Raw genomic sequence first — 23071 nt, 5'->3', positions numbered from 1 at the left:
GTGGCTGCGGCACAACTGCGTTTCGGACCCTTGACCTGACGATGTGACGTCTCAATCAAAGGCCGCTTTGAGAAGTTGGCCCCCAATTCAGTCCGACACCAACATCGCTTATCAGGCCACCCTGTCAAGAATGCCCTCAAGCTCCTCAAGCTCCTCGAGCCATTTACTCTTTGTCTCCGGGAATAGAAGGCAGACTTGCATGACGAAAAGGCCGTCGAGGATACGGAAGAGAATGTAATATCTCCAGCCCAGCTTGGCCATTGCGACTGGGTTGTCAACTATAACATAGCAAGTTATAATAATTTGAATATATTAATTTTAAAAAAGAAAATAAAGAAAGTCAAGCATATTAGGCTAATCTATATGGAAATCATCCACTACTCCTAGTCTCCTACTAACTCCTTGTTTTTCAGATCGCAATCGATAAGCCTGCCAAACCTTCATGACACTCCGTGTTTTGCTTCTTTGTGAACCATTCTTCGCCCCCAAGGCTGACACATCTAGAAAATGCGCGTGCCCTCGGTATCCTGCGTCTGAGCCCTCACCTTTAATTATCTTGTCACTACCTCCAGCCGTAGCAACAACTGGAATTTTCATGTTACCCTCCTTGCCAATGTCAACTGAGTTGAATTTGACCATATCGATTACAGGGAGATTGTCTGAAGATCGTAGTTTCGGCGATACAATGACATTGAAGCCCATCACATGCTGCAACATTGGCTCAGTAGCATTGGTAGCTGATGCCGGGGCTCTATCATATCGTCCCCACAGAGCTGGGGCCACATTTTTGACACTGGCCTGCTGGCTCTGCAGAGGAACTGAGCCTTTGGGGCCTTTCAGCTCAACCGTGAGATGTGACTCCGAAATGGGCTTCTCATGTTGCATAGGGCGCGCAAACAGTGGTGATTGGTATTCCTTTGGTGAGGTTTCACCAATGAATGTTGCTTTCAAAACCGGCACACGCACCTGAACTTCAAACTCAAGGTGGGTACCGCGAATATCGATTGAAACCGAATCATTACTTTGATTTGCTGGTTGATGATTCTTTTCCGCAGGAACTGCACCCTTCGTGATGGTGATAATGTGATTGGGTGTCCTGTCCTCTGATCTGTCTTGCGATTCAGCTGGCAGGTTCTTCACCATGCGCACAAATGACTCCCAGGATAGCGGTTGTGGTGGTGAGGCGGCTGGACCAAAGACGACAACGGTGTCCCACCGCCAGAAATGCAGATGAGCATAACCTGCTAAAGGCGGTCCGTAAAGCCCAAGCCGAGCAGAAAATTCATATGGACCAAGGTGAACATTCCAGAATGCAACCTTCAAGTTGAGCTCGGCCGAAAATGTTACACCAACATCAATGTTAAAACTATAGGGGTGGAAGTGCATAAAAAAGTCTGCCCAGGCGCTGAAGATGACACGGATCCAGCCCCGGTTGACAGACAAGTCAAGACGCCCACCGCCCATAGCGATCTGCGGTGTTACGGCAAAATAGGCTGCGCCCAAGATGCGAGTTTGCGAGTCGTATTGCCAGCTAATCGCAACACGCGGAGGAGGCATAGGATAGTGCGATGGCGGAGAGTACTGTGGGTTATAGCCGCCGACAGTAAAAGCATAGTCCCCTTCGTGTGGGGAGCCCGGAAGGAATAGCTGAAAGGCGAAGCCCCCGGTTAGGCGGCATGAGGGATTGAGAATAAAAGACCGAGGAGTAAGCTCGCCACTCGCAAAGATAGTCCCATGAAGCGGATCAACTTCTGCGTAGAGCACAATATCGAGAAACAGAAAAGCCTTATTAAGGGCATCTTGTGAGGGGGCTGACTTAGGGAATATAGCAGTGGCCTGGGCTAGGACGGCAAACTTGGGCTGCTCTGAGAGAGTCAGAGCAATGAGAACCTGCGCGTCAATCATCTGGAAAGCTCTAAGACCGACGCCAGCCACCATCCACATGTCGTCGCGAGTCATCGTGATCCAAGCTCGACTGTCACTGTTGCTGCCCTTCAACGTGGAAAGGGTATTTGCCAGAGACTCTGGAGGCGCTATGCTATTGTTCATTGCAATAAATGGAAACTCAGCAACCTGCGAGACGGCAGGCAAAGTCAGTCTGGAGTTGTATCCGAACCCGCCTGTGAGGCCGTTCACTTCGACGCTGCCGAGGGTGAAGATGGGTCCTCGGACTGCGCCTATCACGAACATGGACTTGTTCTGGTTAGGCGGTTTTCCTTCCGAATACATGCCGCTTGCGATGGCTGACCAAGTCTTGAAGGAGATGGCGATTGCTCCCATGAAGCCGGCTTCGTCCAAGTTGTCAAACTTTAGAATTAGACCCGCCATTCGGGTAGGGGGCTTCTCGAATGCAACAGCCATGCCCTTAACGTCAACACGAAATGGCAGTTTACTAAGGCCCTCTAGACTGGTGACGCTGGCAAGATCGACGGTGAATGCGAAACCCATCAGCGCGAAGCCCACGGGGCCGAGTTGAATCGTGGCATCGAGAGAAATGCTTATGGTGCTGTATGAAGAACCAGACACGGAGAGTCCAATATTGGTGATGGAAAGAGGTCCGGCTGTTTTTGCCATAGGTGCGACTGTCTTTCCGGATTTTCCAGACTCAGAGATGGGCTCACCACCATCACCTTCCTGCGCAGTTGAAGTAGCATCGCCCATCAACTTCTTCTTCTCCTTCTTCTTCTTCTTTGCAACATGATCCAACACGAGTTTAGGCTTGCCGGCCTCAAACATGGAAACTTGGAAGTGAAAACCTTCAAGGAGAGGCTCCAAGCCCGTCTTATTCGTGCGACTCAGCAGAGGCAACTCCTCAAGAACGGATTTGTTGATAATTGCAATTTCGGCTGCAGTCACATTCCGATTTGTCCAAACAATGCCCAGCTGGTCAAACGGCTGCTCGACGGCACCAATGACCGGCATGTGTGGGAGGTCTGGGAACTTGGTGAGTGACACACGCAGAAGTCGAGCCGGGCCAACGTCTCCAGCGGCATCCGTGAAGTTTCCGTTTTCCCTAGCCAATGACCTGGCCTTGGCGGCGGTGACTGAACGAAGCTGGACAAAGGTGATGTTAAGATCACCTACCATGATGTTTAATGAAAACACCACAAACTTGTTACTGTTTTCGTCCGTCACCTGGGTGCAAGTGAGCAAAGCGCTGAGCTTGTTGCGAGGCACTTTCAGGTTTCGCACTAGTTCCGGCAATTCAGACTCGTCTTCCACAAGGTCTTGCAAGAATTCCACGACGCGGAATGCGCCATCTGTCGTAGCAGGACGCAACTTGGCCGTGAAGGACCACTTATCACCATTGTGCGAGTAGCCAAGCTCAAGTTCCACACCGCTTTCTGATTCTAGACCAAAGCGAAGCTTCCCTTTTATGGCAAGTGAAGTGGTTCCATTTGAGTGATACTGATACGAAATGTCTGCCCTGACGATGTGGATTCCGGCCATGAGATCTAAAATCGCATCACCGGAGCCGTCCCTGGCAAACAGGTCACACAGGTGTGCCACCTTGAGGTCCTCTACGCTTGCGGAGGCTGCCCAGAGAGACTTTTGGTCGTCGTACCGCTTGTAGACGACTTTGAAGTTGATTTTTATGTGGTCATGCACTGATCCCGACAGGTTGTTGTCGTCTAAGACGGGTGGAGGGGTGAGTACAACTGACGCATAAAGCGCAATGTCGGCCGCTGTTTTGCCTGGTATGAAGTCGAGTGCAACCGACAATGAAGCTGTTTGCAAACGTAGTAGAGGAGGGTACGCTTCATTAGACATGGTCTCAGAGCTTGATTTGCACTCGATAGTGGCGGACAATGCGGCAAACGTGTGCTCCGAGCGCCTCCCAATGGTGAACCGGGCGTCCGAGATTGTATCTGGCAGGAATGAGGGCATATCTGACAGATGAAGCAGATCCGCAAGTGGGATTTCGTAGACTTCCCTGCCTGTGCTAGGCGCCGTGATAAGAGTGTCTTCATGGAATGGGTGCAAATCCTTGTGGAGGCTTCCATAGTATCCAGGACGCCATAATTCGGCTGACAGTGAGAATACGCTATTTCCCCAATGCAAGGTAGCTAGAAACGGCACTTGTTTGCTCTGGCCTCGAACGGTGACTGGCCTGCTGATCTCAAGAGCAATCTCAAAGGAGCAGGGCTTCATGTTGTGGTCTAAACAAATAGCCACGCGGTGGACAGAAATCTCCGTCTCGCCATTGACATGCCGCAGCTGCTCTTCTATATCCGAGGCGTTCAATTGCTCACCTCGAACCTCGAAGCTCCCTGGAACGTCCGGCATGACACTCTTGGCCCAAGTCAACAAGCTGGACAGCAAGTTCGAACTGTTGGAGTACTTGATGACAACTTCCAAACCTTGGTTTGTGAAATTTATTGCTACCACTCCTTTAAATTGAGGCGGGCCTTTGTCTTTATCGGTCCAGTTGACCATTGCCTGGAGACTCAATTTCTTCAATGACTTGCTGTGCTTGGGACCCAAAGTTTCTGTAACCTGAGTTCCGATAAACACCGCGTCTGTGATGCGCAGAGAGCCGAGCGATTTTTCCAATTTGCCTTTGAGCAGATCCATGCCTTCTGATACCCCCATCGCTAGACGGATGACTGTGCGATAGTTGAAGTGGGGAATGAACCAAAGCCCAGAGCGACTGTGCTCAAGGGGTTTCAAAGCGATGAGACTGAGCAAGCTCGCCATGACCCCATGTGGTGGATGGGAAAAGCCGACGAGTCTGGAAAATTGCTCAAGATTGAGGGTGCTGGTTGATAATTTCACGTCCAGTGCAAACAGAATGCCCTGTACGTTTGCATCGTAGCCCAAGGCAGTCTGTTGTTGCCCAACCTCCTTATGAAGATCAAATTGGAGTTCCCGGGTGCCTCTGTCTGTTGAGAAGAGCATAATCGGATGTTGCGTATCGTTTCCTCCACCCAGGGACGGCTGTTGCTGTGCATCGGGAACACCTTTGTCAGGTATCACAAGACGAATTTCAGCCCGACTTAGTGAGATGTCTCGCTCGTTACCCATAGCTCCGACAAGATTTAGTGACACAGCACCTTGGAGACAATGGCCGAACCATTCGCTGCATCGAGATTCGGTTGCAGACAGTGTTTCGTTAAACTCATAGGTCAGTTCGGGCCTTGAGTCCAACAGGCCACGAACCAGAGTGGAGGTGATTCGCCCCTCGATAGAAGAACCGACAGGAGGACGAGGTGAAAATGGATCGCGGTGGTACGGCCTCGCTCCTGCAGGTTGGCTGGTTTCTCTTGAGCTTCGCGGATTGAATAGGGGGTTCGTAGCTCGCGTCACCAACTCTGCCCTCATTTCCTCTTCTTCAGTCGATGTCGTTGCGATGCTCTCCCAGGCAATTTCCTGGTCTCCAACAGACTCCGCGTCGACTTCAGCCCAGATGCCAGCATCTTGAACAATGTTCACGGCAACAGGAGTGTAATGCACCTCGACTCTGTGGTCGATGACTTCTTCATCTGCGGTCGCGGTCATTTCGATGTACTGCACTTTTGGGTGGTTGCCCAAGTCGGGTTTGCAGAAATTCGGCCAGTACACTTGCATCTGCTGTTGTATCCTTTCAATGAGGACGTAGAAAACCTCGTCTCTCAACTCTTCCAGTTCCCTCGGGTTCAACTCTTGCTTGCTCCAACGAAGTCGAGGTGAGAGGGTCATGGGATGGGTATAGTATTTATCTTCCCATGATTTAATTTGTGCGTGCGGATAGCGGATACTCAAATACGTCTTGGCAAGTTTCATTGCCGTCCCGTAATAAGCTAAGAGGTAGGATTCGAGGAAGCCACCATCTGCTTTGGCCCATCCGATGCTTTCAAGCCGTTCCTGGATCGCCCTCGCCGTAGTACCCCAGCTCATGACTGTGAATGGGTTGAAGTCAATGTTTCTGAGTTTGTCTGGCTCGTTGACAAGCCAATAGGGTTCGTTGAGACAAGCCATGGTTGGTCTCGGGATGTCGGTGCCTGTCCGCAGGTTCAACAACTCAGCTATGGCGAGGAAGCAGTACACGACGGCAAGACCTGGACTTGTTAGTTTCCAGGGCTTGGAGCAAGGGCCTGTCGGTATTAAAGTGGTAGCGGAACTTACTTGGGTGTCCGTAGTGACGGCCGGCCGAGATGATATACAGCTGGAGCCTATGTAAGAAGATCCCCTCCGGAGTCGAGTGATGCGATCCATGATGACTGGCCTTGACCGCGCTTATGGTCACATTGTTCTTCTGATCCGGGTTCGGGCCTTCTATCCAATCCAACATGATCTGTTCCTGGGCCTGAGGGGCGTCTCCGCCAGTAAAGAGTGAGATACGTATGTGCGGAGTGTGAACGGTCCTAGGCCACATGATCAGTGCCATGATGGAGGACTCGTTTTTGTACTGATCGCTAGTTCGTATGGCCTGGTTTGGTATGTCCCAATCGCCGGGGGCGCCGTAGCTTGTGTTGTCAATGCCATACACAAAAAAGATGGGCTTCTGCCCTGCCAATAGGGTTTGGGACTGGGTGTAGACATTCAGCAGCGTACAGGGCCATGTTCGCTGGGTGGTGTTTCTGTCATTATCGCCTATTTCTATATGCTTTCGAGCGAAGAGATCGTGGCCAAGACAGAATGTACCAGTCATGGCTTTGCAAACTTTTATCCATTGTTGGGTGGGGGAAAGGAACTCCAGACTGTCATCGGGGCCGTCGATGTTGGAGTGTACGCGGTACTTTTCATCCGCCATTTCACGATCGGCGGCTCGCAATGGGCAGTAGAAGGTCGCGCCTGGGGCAATGTAGGAGGAGGCGCCGTTGTTGAATATCCAATCGTTGTACAATAAGGCTAAAAGACCGGCGTAGTGATCGTCGTCCCAGTGGGACACCACGATGGTAGTGAAGAGGAAGTTTGGGTAGCTCATCTGGCGGATATGGTGGATAGCTCCTTGGACAACTTGTTGGGCTGCGGACTTGCCGCCATCAATCAGTACAGCTGATTCTACCCCCCCGGCGCCATCGAGCAAGAGATGCACACTGGAATCGCCCGTTCCAACGTTGATAAAGTAAGACTTGACTGAGTAGGCCATGGCGGCGATGGACTGGTTGGCAGACCGAGCCAAGCAGAGACGTCTAAGATGATTAAAAATGTCCAATCGTCCGTGTGATGGTGTAGGTAATTGAAGCATTCAGCCCGATGGATGGGCAGTGTCCAGTCGTGGGGACACGGTTTGGATGCCCGAGAGAACCGCTCCACCCCAATCCCGAGTCACCGCTAAGTTGGGGCCCTTTCAGCTCGTTGCGTAGAGTGCCACGCGGCTGGAAGCAAAATGGATTATTGATTATTAGCGGCGAAAGGATGCACTGTGCGGGCCTCGAATGGACAGGGGGCATTCCCATTTCGGCCATGGCCGAAAGGAGAGTCGATAAGACGGACGCCTGGATCTTGGAAGTATTGGCCCAGCAATAAACATTCATCGGTTGATATAGATGGGTTGAAGGAATGATAGTCGTTTGAGAGTATTGTGAATTGGACAACTAATTCGTACTTCAACCCCGGTCATAGTCCCGTCACTCTTTCGACCCTATTGCCCTCTTTACTAGTACGTAGCCTTCCACCAACTCGCTCTCAACAGACGCATCAACCTTGAGCTCTTTATCCAAAGGTCTTATAGCGACATCCCTCCACTTCATTTTCGCTTCTTTTACCTGATTACCGTCTGCAACACACCCGTCTTCCAGCCGTGGCTGCAGCCATCGCCAGGTACTGATCCCTTCTCCTCCACCGAGCGGCATCTGGATCCCGGGCTCAAGATTCTTGCCATCAGGGTCTATAGACATAGCATGGGAATCTCCTGGCGGAGGCATTGCTGTAACAAGAATGGGGCCTGCAGCGAAGAAAGCTCGCATGCTTCGCAATGCGTCATCCATTGGCCAGCGCGGTAGCGACAGCTCTTTCACCGGGAACAACGAGCCAGAGTAGGCGTGGATTGGCGCCTTGGGGTCCATGATGACGCTGATTGGAGTTAAATGCTCTCGATGCCCGGTGGCAATGTCGCTACGTGTGCCAGGGAGGAAATACGGCTTGACTCGTAGTGGCTGTGGGTGCTCGCTGGCAGGTCTGAATCTTGTCGTGGTACCAGAGCTGTCGATGTTTAGTTGCACAGCGTCACGGTCAAACGCTGTGGCTACCTTGTCAATCTCACCGTACGCAGGAAAAGTACCGACGAGACCGTCAAACGCCGCAGTGTGATTTCCCAGTGCAACTGAAAACTCATAGTCGAGGAGCCCAAGTTCCCTGCACTCGGGGGAAAGCAACGAGGTATTGCTGAGTGGCGGTGTACTCAGCTCGATTGACACACCCACGTCGGCGACGCAAAAAGGACGTCCAAGTGCAGCCGGCAAAGCAGTATCAAAGTCGGCACCTGATGAAAGCATGCTGTCGCTTGCTCCGGCAAGCATATCGAATAGTGACGATGAGAAGTCGTACTGCCGCATTGCTTTGAGCAGCGACGGCAGTCTACCAGTGGCCGGCGGAAGAGCCATTGCGTCCTTGGGTCCATCGGATACAATTACAGTCGAGTCTGAATGAACGAGGATGATCTCGATAACAAAGTCTCCGCGGGCATTGTACACTTGAATACCGTGGTTCTGGAAGTTGGGCAACAGCCACGCCCAGATCGGAGGGTCCCATTCTCCAACAACCCTTCTCGTGATGGGCTGGGAGGCACTAGTTTTGATCACGTCTGCATCGGACAGTGGCATTAGAAAGTGAGCATTAAGGCGTGCTCGTTGGTTGATTCGCGGCGGAATCTGGAAGAACTGGCACAGACTGTGACCATCCTCATCGTCCTCGGCCTGAACAACGGTGTTTGGCCAGTACTGGTCCTCGGGCTCTCCCTTGCGTGCTGGAATGACACCACAAGCCAGACTGGGCGAGATGCTCGGATACATGGCTCCATCTCCAGTGGGACCGAGGCGGAGACCTGACACGACCTGGCCAAACTTGTCGACTATGGCAAACTTCGTGAAGCGTGCCTGCCCGTGAGTAACAGGCTTGAACGGGCTGAAAGTGGAAGTATGTGATAGCGGTAGCGGCGTGGTGTATCCGTATGGCGCCAACTCTTGCACGGGTGACGAAGTTCCCATTAGGAGTTCCATAGTTTCTACTTCTATACCGAGTATAGTACGTATGGCTTCATCGGCTGCTGGTCTTGGATGGTGTCCTTGGCACAACGTCACGAGATGATTAGAGAGGCCGGCAAGGGGCGCAGAAAAGAATTCAAATCCCGCAACCTTTTTCAGCAGTTTCTCTCGCGTTTGCTCATCCCTTTCGCTCTTGGCTGGTGACTTGGCAAACAGTTGCTCGAGACGCGCACGCAACGTCTTCCCCGGCTCTGGGAGGAACGCGGTACGACCCCTGATAGGACGCATGTCTTGGCCAACGTCCTTGTCCCGTGGTAACGATGGCTTCCCGTCAGCTCCAGGCGGAACAACATATCGCCAGCGACCGGTCTCCTCGTCAGATTCAAAATTCCACTTCGCAAAGGGCACGTGGTAATACTCGAGCTCCCACTCTAGGAAGAGCGGAAACCAGCCCTGGGTATTGGCCATGTCCTCCATAGCGGCATACGGGTTTGGGTTGCCGGTGACTGAAGGCCATTCTAACTCTCGCAGAAGCGCATTGACTGGCTGTGAAATATCTGGAAGTATATCGTTCAGCCACGTTTCAGCAGCCGTAGTTTCGGAAGGCTTTGGCGAGATATCGGAAGCAAGCCGCACCGGTAGTACTTCGTTAAAGTCGCGAGGCCATCCAGACTTGGCACCCGCCACCAAAACGGTGGGATCTTGGTGTCGGCCATAGGGATCTGTCGGTATCGCCTCGAGCTTCTTTCCGCCACCAATAAGCGTCTCAACCTCTGTCTTGAGCTTATCAACGGTTTTCTTGGTAGATGCCATAACATTGCTCAGCTCCTGTAGCTGAGTTTGAATCTCCTCGGCTTCCGCTTGAATCTTCTGCTTTACAAAGATTTGGTTTTCTGCGGAAAGACTTCTGAGGCAAGCTGCGCGGCACCAGCACCCAAATAGTCGCTGCATGAGATGCGCAGACTCACGAGCACATGTATCTAGCATCAGCTGGCCTTCGTTGAGCGGCGCCAGCATTTCGATGTGCGCTTCTTGGGCGAGTTTCTTTGCTCTGCGGCCCCCAGTCGTAGCGAACCCTGATTCAACGTTCATCTTTCCTGAATCTGCGAGGGCAAATGTCTTGGGCTCATCTTCAGTCTCGTTCTTGGGAAGACGCCATTCTGTACCTTCAGATCGTGTCAGAAACGAGAGCGAGGCAGCGTCTTCAGCTGCCCGTCGAAGAGAATCGGCGTCGCTGTCTTGGGCTAAAATTCGGGTAATGAGCTGTCCTAGGACTGATTGCGTTTTCGTTGAGCTGGCATTCATCGGGTCCAGTGCTATGTGGATGTATGCAGCGAGTGCGTCCATCATGTGAGTCCCAATGGAAATAGGAGTCTCTGCGTACACGGCTTGTTGAAGTGAGGCAGCCGGCCAGCGCAAACGACCTGTGCTAGCCCGGTTCCATCGTACGTTGCGGATGATTCCCTGAGTGAGAGTGCGATTGACTGGACTGGCCATGGCCTGCAGGAAATTCTCACGGACAGGCGACTTCTCATCCATGGTGAGATGGAGCGCGTCGAGAAGCTCTTTGTTGCTCATGGAACCCTCCTCGCCGGAATCGTCACTCTCAGTTGGAAGAAGCTTCTCAGCGTCCATGAACGTCAGCGGGTCGAAGTCACCAGCCGAAGAGTGATATCCAACCACCAGGTAGTTGAGTGACCCGTTTTCTATACCGTCGAGGGCATCAAAGTACGACAGCGATCCCATGTTGTGCGGGGCATAGTCGGCAAAGAACTCGTGCCCCATCTCAAACGCGTTGAACGGCTCCCGGTATTTGCGCGTTTGGGCATCCTCCAAGTTTTCTTTTGTAAGTTCGCTGGAGCGTCCCATGCGCAAAATCCCTTGCGCATCAAGACGTTCATTTGGATCCATTGCTGGGCACGTCTCGGCCTCAACGTCGTCGGGCATCTCGGCATCGTCAATTGTGCGAATGCAGTTGCTCTCGACCAGAGTGTACTTTGTCAGCTCAGGTTTGTTGCGCACTTGGCGGACGACGATCCAACGGTCGGGCGCCGATCGGAATTGCACGCCATTTTCTTCCGAAACTCGTGTCCCTGATGGCTCAGTTGACTTGGTTTCGCACTTGAAGCCTGCCCTGGCTTTGCGAGACTCCCATAGCCTCTTGCTCTCGCCTTGGACGTCTGTCTCGCCTGCGAGCGCGCTGTCGGTCGCTGTAATGGCACCGCGGTAAACACGCGGTAGACACCAGCTCAGATACACTCCTGTACGGCCGGCCCGCGGTTCTCCACTGGTAAGATCAACAAACCGCGTGCTGTATCTGGCCTGCATACGCCAGTAGGACAGGTCGAGGCTGTCCATGAGGTCGTGGACCGGCGCACCAAGGCCAGGGGGTTGTAGTAGTGCTGCATAGTCGGGTTCGATGAGGGGGGCAAACTGAGCAGCGGTTTGAGTAACTTCTTTTGTGATGATAAGAGCCTGAACGGCCATGGGAATAACAACGGTAAACCGGGATTGGGCCCGTGGGACGTCAGGTTTAGGATTCATGGCCGCTGCTTGTGGATGTAAGTGTCTAAAAACACCCGCAGATTCAGAGCACCGAGTATTCAGGTTCGAATGTACTCCGTAGCTCGATGAGTAACTGAAGAGGCTCTTTCCCCTCCAATGACTTTGATCCGAGATACGGCTTGGCTACGCTTCGGCAGATGAAATCTGGACTATCTGGTACGGAGAACAGCACCGTAAAGACAGTAGCCGTACACTGTGCGACTACTGAAACTAGTAGACACTGCAGCGATAGTTCGTACAGACTTATCGCCAAGGAGCCTAGCACTTCCAGAAGCGGAGAATGGACCGGCCGAGACTCGTCGGTTCGGTCCGCTTCAACGCTATGCGAGTACGCAAGCCAATAATGGATCACAATGGTGCCTTAGCACAAGTGCTACGAGTTCAAGTTGCGTACTCTGTAGTCATAAGCTGCACGCTCAAATTCCGCAATAATTCTTACTGTCGGCGATCCAACGTAGTTCTGGTGGGCGTACGGCGAATCGTCCACGTCTCGCTCTGTCTACGGCGTACCATATCCCTCACACCAGCCTGCTCTGCATCTTTCTCGATACCAGCCATCACTCGTATCAAGGCTGCTTCTAAGGAGAGTCGGCAACAATGCAGTCTCACTCTCGCAGCCACTTCCACCCGGCGCTCAGCAACCGCGTGCCTGATCGCGCACTTACCAGTTCCCTTGAGGCAGACCAGCAGCTGTCTCCCGACCAGGCTCGACTCTGGTCCTTCCAAGAGCCTCCTCTTGCTGTTGGCGATTACTCTCTTTCCGTGTCGCAGCAGATTCAACTCCCTGAACCTGGCAAGGACGAACATGAGAGGCCACCACCGCCCAAGATCCTGTCCATTCCTAACAAATCGTTTCACGTCTCCGGGCCCAAGTTCAAGTTCAGCGATCCCGCCGACCTGCACAGCGTCTACCCAGCGGCCGGTCACAGTGCCTATGCGCGGACGTTGGCTCACGCTGTCTTCAGCCATCCCGCGACGCCATGGGAGCGTGACATAACGGATGGCGAGAAATGTGGCTTCAATAAGCTCCCTTGGGTGGGCATTCTGTCGTTTACAGAGGACGAGCTAGTCTCAGACCCAGCAGAGTATCAACGCCTAGCCTTCGAGGATGATGAGGTGTCGGCTGAATACGGCTCCGTGTCGGTAAAGGCATCAAGGCTGGCTGAGCTGCAAAATGTTGTCAACTCCGTCCCGACTGCGCCTGGTGCAAAAACAGACTTTAAGCCAAACGATGAGGTTTCTATGCTTCTGCTGAAGCCGATATTATTCAAAAAAATCTTCACGTCATATGATGCCGACAACAACCATGTCTGGAGTGGCAAGGCAGACCTGTCCAGGTTTGCAATGATGGCTCACGTTGAAGAAACTCATGGTGGTTTCACGGCAAGAACCTATGCCGATGAGACCCCGACTGAACAGCCGCAGCACTCCATCGTTGTCAGTCCCCGGACCGGGAAGCCAGGACTTGCATCAACAACACGCGTCATTTCTCATATTATCTCACTCGAGGACATTGACAAGATTGTCTTGGCGGGTGACGACAACAGCAATCCGTATATAGGCTTAGTGTCTCTTTATTCTTGGGACTGGATGAGCGTTCCAGAAGATGCGGTTGACTTTGAACACGTTATGGCCGAGCTCGGTAAGACTGTACAACCGCTTCGAATCGAATACGAGGAGGAGAAAGCACAGTTCTTTCCAGACGAATCCAGCGAAGCAGATGATGAACCGTCATCCACAGAAGCAGTTAATTGGCTCAGGGCCAAGTTCGATGCTGGATACGTCTTCAAACCACACACCGCAATAACTGGAGTGAAAACCGAGTCTCTCATTCGAGGGCCACTCATTCCAGCCTTGTCAAAACGTGAGCCAAGAACTTCTTCTCTCTACGGCGAGGGTCTAGCTCTCTTTGATGAAGAAACCGGCATACCAGACGTCTCTGACCAGTCGGCTTGGACACTCGGCCGGTCCATGGTTATGGCTGATCGTACACTCACTGCCAGTTTGCTTCGGTTGCGGGGGAGAGTTCATGCCGAAGCTGTACGCCAAGCAAAAGCTGATGCGCTGACCGGAAACGGCTACGAAATGGTGAGCAGCCAGGACATATATCTTTCCAATCTGGAAGACGCCATGCAGCAACTAGAAGACGCACAAGACGTAACAGGTCTCAACAGTCGATCGAACGCTGCAGCACGCTGGGCTCGAACTGAAGATGACCGTGCCGGTCTTCTCGTCAAGCAGTTGTCCAATGAAACATTTTTCACTTTGACAAAGTATATAAATCATGTCGATGCAATCACGTTGGCCATGTTCGGCTCCGAGTCGGAAGATTCACCCGATACCACACGCACTATCGACTCTGATGCGGCAGCCGTTCGTGCTTGGGTCATCGACCGCTTTATGCTTGCCGGAATCCCTCTGCACTCGTTGGTCCTTCATCCAAATATGTTGCCGCAAGAGTCGATCCGGACGTTTTTCGTTGACCAACACTGGATCAACCGGCTTGTGGACGGTGGGCTCAGTCTTGCGAACCACTTTGCACGCGATGACGACGCCATTCGCCGTGCCATCAAAGCATCCATCAACAAGTATCTAGAGACACCTATCGGAAACGATCCCGACGCAACTACACCACAGCTGCCGCGGTGGGGGTTCTTCATGCGGAGCATTGCCGTCAGTGCCTTTCCAGACCTGAAGGTTGAAGCGCCACTCCCACCTGAAGCCCCTGCAAACACTCGTGAAGTCCTCTTTATGCAAGTGCTAGCAGACGATATTCTTATTTGCTTGTTTGATCGCCTCCCAGGAGAAAGAGGGTTCGACTACATTCGTATATGTCAACCTCACCACCAACAGGGATTTGCACTTGGCACGCGCCTCCTCCAAAATGAGCTTCATGGGATTCACCGTGGCGTGCCCACAACCCAAGCGGAGGTCACTGAAGAGGTAGTGATGAATTCAACCTCCACGTCTCCCATTCAGGTATACGACTTTGACACGCGGATGCTGCGGCCTGACATGTACACGGGTGTGTACTTGAAGACTATGGAGGGTAAGGCAAACGTCTTTCAGTGGCCTGTCGAAGACAGAGTCAGGCCACCGGCCTCGCTGTTAGCCACACAGCTCAAGACCGTCAATCTGCGGCTGACTTTGACCATGGACAACAAGGATTCATCTGAAGGAGATCATCTAAAAGACGATGCTCCTTCAGATCGATGGAAAAGGCCAGCCGCACAGCTAACCCTTTCACCACGGCCAGATCTCAACAAGTCAGTCCCAATCAAAGACTCGCCGCGTCCCAATCCATCTAGACGAGCACCTCCCGCCAACGTCACTCTTCCGGCTGGGCCTCGGCGTCGTGTACATGAGCTTGTTTTTACAAGCGCTGACTTTGCGGATACATCAGAGCAAGACGACATCGAAGAGCTCAATCATGCATCTCAGGGACCTCCTGAGCCCCGGCTAGGTCTTGAAAAACTCACCTCCAAACGTCTGAAGTACAAACACTTGCCAGCCGAAGCGACTTGCTTTCTGTGCTATGAGCCAGGGAGCACCACCAACATAATCTACGCCACGGACACGCCTACGGATCTTGTCTTCAAACTCAGTGGAGACGAATACCCTAATCCTCCAGCCCAGTTGGAAATTCGCATTCCCGTAGCGCTCAGCTCTGGCGTGTATCCATCCCGGGTAAATGGCCGCTCCCAGGGTCTGCTCGTGATTCCCGGGACTTCTACTAAGCCACTGCTCCCTGTACTTGAGCATCTCGACCCCGGCCATCAGTGGTCACACACAAGCAAGCTGGCCCAGGGGCATCTCTACGCCATACCTCCAGGACAGCCGCCCACTTCGGGCGACTCTGTGCCTTCTCAATATTTGCAGTGCATTATGTTGGTCATTACCGTTACGCCGCGACTCACCGGCCCTCTACCCAACAAGGCGAAGATGTACAATTGGTCGTTTATTCTGCGGGGTGTCTCGTTCGTCATTCCCAAACAGGATGGATCAGCCCAGCCACGGGATATTCCGTCAAGAACCACGCAGTTTGATGTCCTACGGAAGGATTTGTCTCTGGCAGGTGATGAAGCTATGAGTGTGCGATCGACGGGCATAACCATACGTCCCGCTATTATTGTCTCTATCGTCGCAGACAAAACAAACTATGACTTCGACGCCAAGAAGCTTAACATCAGCTACGACTTGTCCCATCTGCCTCCCATGGCATCACAACTGAGACTTACAGCCCTGGTGGACACGTCCAACGGCGAAGAGTCTGCCGTACTTGTGGTCCGTTCGCTCCCCCTTCCAGCTGATCCAGTGGAGAAGGCCACTCAGGGAACCTATCATTTCCAGAGCACCTACGACATGAAACCAGGTGAAGTGCCACTCGACATACGCTTGGCTATTTTGTCAGAAAAGAACGAAGCCATGGGCCCAGACTCGGTGCCATTTTTGTTTCCACGCTTGCCGTCGATTAGGGAGATCCAAAGTCATTGTTTTGGTTGGAAGGACGACCGCCTGAATATTTGTTGGACTCCGCCAAAGGCAACGCATTTGCCATATGTGAGAACTTACACATTTCTTAACTCAGACCTCAAGACCCGTTCATCACACTCTGTCAGTGAAAATGCCGAGGCCGGCGTTATCACTGTCGAAGAGGCCGATCTCGTCCAGTATATGGGAAATCTCAAGCGTATCGCCTTCGATATGGCTGTGAAAGCAGCCGGAAATTTGCCAATACATGGCACTCTGTTTACTTCAGAGTACATGATCGCCAGGTGGCCGACTCCGCAAAATCTGCCCCTGAAGATGCAGTCGGAGAAGAAGATTATAGCGGCGCCACCACTCCAGACAAGTGGAGTTGGTAGCATGCGTTTTTGGAAGGACAAGTTCTGGATTGATTCTGAGGCGTGGTACTGGAGCAGCTCTAACACCCTTGCCGGAATTCTCTGCACTTATGATAGCGACTCAAGGAAGCCATATACCAGAGACGCAGTTTCCCCAATTACCGGTGTGGCTGGCGCCGGCTCCCTTGCCCCTTTTCACATGGACAAGACCAACCGGTCCAAAATTGTATGGATCGGTATAGACGGCAGTGTCAACATGTCGTCTCGCGAGGGCCACGAGTTTCCTGGAACTTGGGAAACGACCACGATTGCACCGAGTGGCAGTGCTTCAGTGCTAGGCGGTGGCACGCTAGCTGTGTGTGCCGACTTTACCATCGACAGATTTGGTGACCATGTTCCTCGCGGAACGCACAATCCCGCCTTCTGGTGGGTTGGGCCTAGAGGAGAGATATGTGGACGCCGCTCTGCTCCTGATCCCACTACTGGCTCAGAGAACTGGGTCGACATTGGACCCGAAGCGTCGTTGCCAGCGGGCAGCATAGACGTTTCCCCATCTCTCACTCGCCCGGCACAGATGGCAGCTATCTGGACGTTCGAGCAGTCCCAATACTCTGACGACGCCTACTTGTTTTGGGTGAGCTCGGAGGGAGATTTGATGGTGACGTGTGCTTCGCCCACCACCACAGTGCATTCGGAGCGCATCAGCAAGACGGGCCTGGCCTATCGCAACATCGATGCAGCTCCCGGCACGGCACTAGCTGCGCATATTGGGCACGGCGTGGGACACAGCCCGGATCTCTATGTACACTGGATCGGCATCGACGGCTCTGTCTTCGTCGGTCGTTCACCCTTGCTCTGGAAGTCTGTCGACGGTCCTCACCAGTGGCTCGATATCCTAACGATCGCTTCACCTGGCGCTGCAAACCCGCTCACACAATTGCGCGTTGTCGGGAGCGCTGGGGATAGCTTCCGAGCACTCGTGTGGGCCAATGCCTTAGGGCAGCCTCACGTTGCTATAAGTCAGGTTCTGTTACAAGATGACCTACTGACTGAGTGGATGTGGACCGAGCTGTATGTGGACGAGGTGCCAGATTTGAACCCGCGTATTAGCGTGCAGAATGCAAAAAATAGAGAAGGGTGGAACACTGTTTACATTTGGTGGGCAACTGGACAGTGGAGTTCTTTCGTTCTTTCAGACTGGGAAGATGAAGAAATCTAACTTCTGTCTGCTCCCTCAAGGTCAGCAAGTTGCCGGCACAAGGTCAGAAAAACACAGTTCTAGGAATCCGAAAAAGCAGCCATAATCTCGATTGTTGAATAATAGCTACGCCAACCTGCTTTGATCTTTTAACTTGGACTTTTAAAACTCAGAGAGCTACAGTGTCAGTGGCCTCTCTTGACTACTCTAGTAAATACCACATGCATTAAGCATACCAATAGTGATATTTTCACGCTCAAGAGCGAAATTTCGGCTATGCTAGCTTTTTTCTATCCTTTGTTTCATCAACCTATTGCTGTAAGTGTAATGAAATCCGGTACTCTATGTCTCTTTTGGGTGGCGATGGACAGGACGATCCAGCGGGTCATCCCGAGAAGGCGCCGTGAGAGCCTCGCAAGGAGTTGGAGTAAAAGCTGTTATTGCAAAGGGATCCGCATTTATCTGTAAGTTAAATTGTACAAGGTTTCAGCAAAATGTGTAACGAATCTTAGACGAGACGAATGGAATCAACTAAATATAAGCCTCTTCAACACCGAACTGCAAGATCCGGAGTTTTATAGCTTGGTACGAGAGGACTAAATTATCACGATCGAAAAAGATGACAAAAACATAAAAATTGACGGATTTGCAAAAATCTTTTCGTACCGGCACCCAGATGTCGAGAAAACCCTTCTTGAATCAGGAGGGGTGCTGCCTTTGTACAGCGAGTTTGGAAGCAGAGTGTTTAGGCATATCACGGTGCCGAAGGTTTAAGAGAGGAAGGAGGAAGGAGGGTTCTAGTAAAATAGATGAGATGGGTCTCTTGGAAAACTTACGGCCGTCAATTTTTGAGTGGTAGTAAGGCTACATGCGGCTCTAATAGTAGAATTACTAAGGGGTTGAGTAAATACTCTTACACTCTTAAGTGGCATTCATATGGAATCCTTCAAGCATTTGTGATTTTCTAAATACTACTCAATCGATTGTGGAGTACACATAACAATTTTGTATATTTGTTTTAAAATATAAACAGAATTATAGAATATAGAGTCCGGTTGAACAATCTTAATACTTCTTTACTGAGTAGTAAGTACCGTATCAACTCAGTAAATTGGCCCTGAATCCTTCTCCCACTTATTGCCTTCGGTTTTTTTTTGACTTAATGATTTAGTAAATCTAAGCCTTGTATAGCTTAGCTTTAGTCCGTAAAAACAAGGCCAATTTATCGAGTCGATACAGTAGGAAGGGCTAAGCAAGCAAGAGCTTGTATGACATTTGTGGTGAATTTGTTTGGCCAACCGCAGTTATACGTGCCTTTAGCTACGGGTGTAGCGTTGACCAAGAATGCCCGTTTCTTCCTAGGTAGTGAATCCTACGACAGCTTACATCCTTTTGACATATTTTACCATTATTTTATCGCACTACTGCTTGGCTTTTCGAATGATAGGGTCGCGTCGCTCTCTAATGGGCTATGCCTACTGCCTATCGCTTACCAAATCACAGGGGTGTTTGACTTTGCATCCGAGACGCTACGTATCATTCCAGTCCACAAGTATATTATGATAGGCTTGCGGAGACTGTATATGTATGGGCGATGGTTATATACCTTTCCGCAGAGATAGAGTAGCGTAAAACTGGGGTAGTTTATACTCTAGGTAGCCAGAATAAAGCGGGCCGCCATCGCACACACCGATTGAGTCACAAATGGAGTTCTGGTTTGACCAGGGTCAGCTGCGCCCCAATCTGACCCCCAATCTGGTTTAATAACATAGGGGTACAGCATTTTGTGGGGGAAATGGCTGGGTCATGGTATGCTGCTGACGTTGGCCGCGATGACTCTGACGCCGAAGGAGGTCAAGGGCAGCCACAAAGAAATTCTACAAGATATAAGCGACGGAGAAAGGCCAGCTGGTACGTGAATTTATATCACCTTTGACTTGTTCAAACAGCGCTCCATGAGTTCATCACTAATTTTAAACCTTCCGGCAGAACTATACCCCCTTATCATCAACTACCTAGTTTTTCCGGACACGGCTCATCTGCGAGCCACCTCTCGCTTCTTCGCATCCCTCATACATACCCAACCTTCTGGGTATCTCGACCTCGCCGCGGCAGATGACTCAATCTGGGCGGTAAGGAAATGGCGACTCACTTGCGCCTACTGCGCACGCATGCGCCCAGCATCTGCCTTTGTTGAGAAGCAAAAGACAAAATCGGCTCATTTCCGTTCTTGCTATGACTGCTACGAATGGGGCTCTGGAACGCCAGGCGAGAGAATATGGTTCTCGGATATTCCAATAAACCTTCACCGAACCCGCTTCAATAATGAGCATAGGAAGCTCAAGCTGGAAGTGAACCGGAGGGAGAAGGATATCTGCCGCTGGTGTCATAACGTCTTTAACCGGTGGGGGAGTAAACCGGCAAGCAGAGCTGTCTGCATCGATTGTTACCACGAAACCCCTTCGAATTCAGTAATTCTTGAGGAGCACCGCCTCTGGAATGATTTGCAGCGGATGGGCAGAGATGCTGTGCCGAATTGGCATGGTTTTGATGGTACTGATCTGGGAGTTATTCGGGGAGATGACGGTGAATGGTATTTCCATTTTATATGGACAGACATTGATTGGGGCAATGGGCCATTAATAACCGAACCATGGAAGTGGGGGGAAAGGGGCGTTACTGTCATGAAACGAGAAGACGTTGAGAAATTACGGTCAGTAGTTAGGCAGTCGCCCAGAACCTATGGCGAGCCTTGGACTCTTGCAAGTGCCATCCAATGGGTAGAAGATCAACAAGATATATAATAGATAAGTGGACTGTTCACAAGTCGTCGCGGATGAGAAAAGACACAGTCTTGGACGGCAGACATACCCTACTTGTTGAAGGAGCAATTTGCAACAGATACTACGAAGAACGGTCGGAATTTATTGGATCAGATTATGGTCTAGACTTGATTCTGTGCCTGGAAATAAATAGAAAAATTGTTAGACTTAATAGGTTTTATATTTTACTGAAGACACTATCTCCCTTAGTTTTTACATGTCCCTAGTTGAGAAGACTAATTTTCAATGTGTATTACGCATCGAGCTCTTAAAAATCAACGTTTTCCTGTAACGTTTGTAGTACATCAGGTTGGGTAATCGCGCTTAAATCTAGGGACACCAAATAATACATTATTGTCACCATGACCAACTGAGCCTCGTAAATTCCGTCGACCAGCTGGCTCTCCTCAGGGCTGCCTACTATTTTCCGAGTCTTATGTCCGTCTTGATGGTCTTACTATGGGTGTTTATGCAAACGAGTCCTAAACCCCATCTCTTCCAGTGTGGTGAGAAAAACGAAAAAGTTTAATGCAAGTGTGGTTAAATACACAAACCTATTGTACCTCGGGGATAGCTCTCTTTCTATGCCCGAAAGCTCCTACAGTCCTTCTGTCTCTGCAATGCGGTACACATACTTGGTAGCACTCGCCTTGCCGGCCTGCAAAGCCTGCAGACCACTCTCCACACCATTGAGTCCCCCGGGGAAAACTTCATGTGGGTGTCCCGTCATCCAGCCTTCCTTCAACCCCAGGTTGAACAGTCGGTACCATGCGTAGCCAAATTCTTTGTAGTTGGCTGCCTCACCGTGAACATTTCCGACATTGGTGATACTGAAGTTGACCTTTTGAGGGTTGGCCAGGGTGTACGGCAAGACGGCCGTCAAATGGCCTTCGGGATCAAGCACCTTGCAGATGGTGTCGCCGGTCTGGTTCTCGCTTACAGCATCAAGTGCGAAGTAGAGGCTCTTGTCCTTGGGCACTGCGGCTTTAATCCCATTGACGAGAGCATCCTCTCCTTTGCGGTAGTCGACTACGACATCGCCCTGAGACTTATCGAGCAGACCCTCAACAAAGTCGCCGCCACGGCCAGCGACGGCAATGATGGGGTGGATGTTGGCACGCCTCAACAGCTTGATAGCGAAAGAGCCCACAGCGGTCGCGCCGCCATAAATCAGGATGGCTGATTGCTTTGCCTTCTCTCGTCCGGCGCCAGTGAGCACCCAGGGCTCCGGGACGCCAAGGCTGCAAAAAAGAGCCAAGGCCGCGGTCATAGCAGCCAGAGGGATCGTGGCCGCCTCCTCGAAGCTCGTCTTTTCGGGGATATGGAACGTCGTGGTTGCGTAGGCGACCGTATACTCGGCAAAAGCGCCATAGGGAGCACCCATTTTGTGGAACGCGGCCACGCGGTCTCCCTTCTTGAACTCGGTAACGTTGGTTCCAGCAGCCTCGACGTAGCCAGCCACGTCATCACCAGTGTTTTCATCCTGTTTGCCGCCAAAGAAAACGGGGTACTTCCAGTCTTTGGGGTTTGTGCCAGCAACAACCACGCGGATGACCACCTGATCTGGGCCAGGCGTTGGAATGGCAGCCTCGGCGAGCCTCGTGGTGATATGGTACGCAGGAGCCTCTCCAACCTGCACGCGAGCTTCCTTCATTGTCTTGGCCATTGTCGGTTTTTAAATCTTGTGTCAGGAGTGTACAGACTCCAAAGCTTTGATGTTATTGGTAGATGTTCGTCAGTGAAGCATCTGGTCGATGGTTGCCACACATTGAACCACTAGCCAAACTGAGGGCTTTTGTGTATCTGTCTGTCGCAGTTATGACAGTCTCCGACAGCTGAATAATCACAAAGTTTGACACTATGGGAGATTGTGTGGAGAGTGGAGAATCCCATCCTCAAAACACTCCACTGGGATGATGTCGCTGATAAATCCGGTCACGTCATGTGCTTATAAAGCGAATGTTAGTTTCTGAAGGTGTCATTGTTAAGGGGTGCTGGGCAGGACCAACTGACGCCGCCTCAGGCAGTCTTAACTAAGTCAGGACCTGCAACTTTAACTAGGTATATTAAACTTAGCTAACTGCGGAATTCGTTGCCGTCAAATTGATCAGGGCAAAAGGTGTTCAAAACGATGAAGCTGATGATGGCTTGGGCCCGGATCGTCCGGGGCGTTCAGAGAGGGGGTTCGGAAACCCCTCCACTCTGACTAAGGTTATGGTATCAATCTATCAGAAGCTTCGTGATACAGGATTATCTTCCAAAAATAATTGTAGTAATAATAACTTTAAAATATATTTATAAATGCGAAGTTCTTGTTCTTACTATATAATTTGTGGGGAGAGAAGCAACAGAGAGGACTCAAAGCTGACAGCCCACTCAAAATGTTGATGAAGCCTGCGGTACTGATGCGTCTTCAATAGCTAGGAAGGTAAGCTTCAAAGACGACAGAAGTGAACGAAAGAGACACAATAATAGGGATACCATCGCCGGCATCACTCGATCAAACGATGCATA

General features: G+C 51.3%; 4 protein-coding genes across 4 annotated transcripts; 2 read left to right on the top strand and 2 right to left on the bottom strand.

The window, feature by feature from the left end:
• Positions 1 to 354: 354 nt before the first annotated feature.
• BGZ61DRAFT_343205 (uncharacterized protein) lies at positions 355 to 11672 on the bottom strand (the record flags this gene model as incomplete). Its single annotated transcript, XM_046239575.1, has 6 exons — positions 355 to 6038; positions 6106 to 6344; positions 6510 to 7084; positions 7348 to 7530; positions 7590 to 10172; positions 10215 to 11672. 6 exons carry the CDS (start codon positions 11670 to 11672, stop codon positions 355 to 357), a joined length of 10722 nt encoding a protein of 3573 aa, XP_046109169.1.
• Positions 11673 to 12290: 618 nt separating this feature from the next.
• On the top strand, positions 12291 to 17756 carry BGZ61DRAFT_473118 (uncharacterized protein; the record flags this gene model as incomplete). Its single annotated transcript, XM_046248420.1, has 1 exon — positions 12291 to 17756. The coding sequence occupies one exon, from the start codon at positions 12291 to 12293 to the stop codon at positions 17754 to 17756; it is 5466 nt and encodes a 1821-aa protein (XP_046109168.1).
• A 1904-nt stretch (positions 17757 to 19660) lies between these two features.
• On the top strand, positions 19661 to 20729 carry BGZ61DRAFT_442466 (uncharacterized protein). The gene has a single exon (XM_046244737.1). The coding sequence runs from the start codon at positions 19691 to 19693 to the stop codon at positions 20537 to 20539; it is 849 nt and encodes a 282-aa protein (XP_046109167.1). The 5' UTR covers positions 19661 to 19690; the 3' UTR covers positions 20540 to 20729.
• Positions 20730 to 20778: 49 nt separating this feature from the next.
• On the bottom strand, positions 20779 to 22420 carry BGZ61DRAFT_442465 (NADPH2:quinone reductase). Its single transcript, XM_046244736.1, has one exon. The coding sequence runs from the start codon at positions 22221 to 22223 to the stop codon at positions 21156 to 21158; it is 1068 nt and encodes a 355-aa protein (XP_046109166.1). The 5' UTR covers positions 22224 to 22420; the 3' UTR covers positions 20779 to 21155.
• Positions 22421 to 23071: the final 651 nt, after the last annotated feature.

This window comes from Ilyonectria robusta, assembly GCF_021365365.1.
Source record: "Ilyonectria robusta strain PMI_751 chromosome Unknown BGZ61scaffold_3, whole genome shotgun sequence".
Lineage (NCBI taxonomy): Eukaryota > Fungi > Ascomycota > Sordariomycetes > Hypocreales > Nectriaceae > Ilyonectria > Ilyonectria robusta.
Note: the sequence above shows the minus strand (reverse complement) of the source record. Positions and strands in the feature narration are given on the sequence as shown.

What these genes read in the sequence shown, in the direction of transcription:
- BGZ61DRAFT_442466 (XM_046244737.1), top strand. Translation starts at nt 19,691, where the DNA reads ATGAGTTCATCACTAATTTTAAACCTTCCGGCAGAACTATACCCCCTT.
- BGZ61DRAFT_442465 (XM_046244736.1), bottom strand. Translation starts at nt 22,223, where the DNA reads ATGGCCAAGACAATGAAGGAAGCTCGCGTGCAGGTTGGAGAGGCTCCT.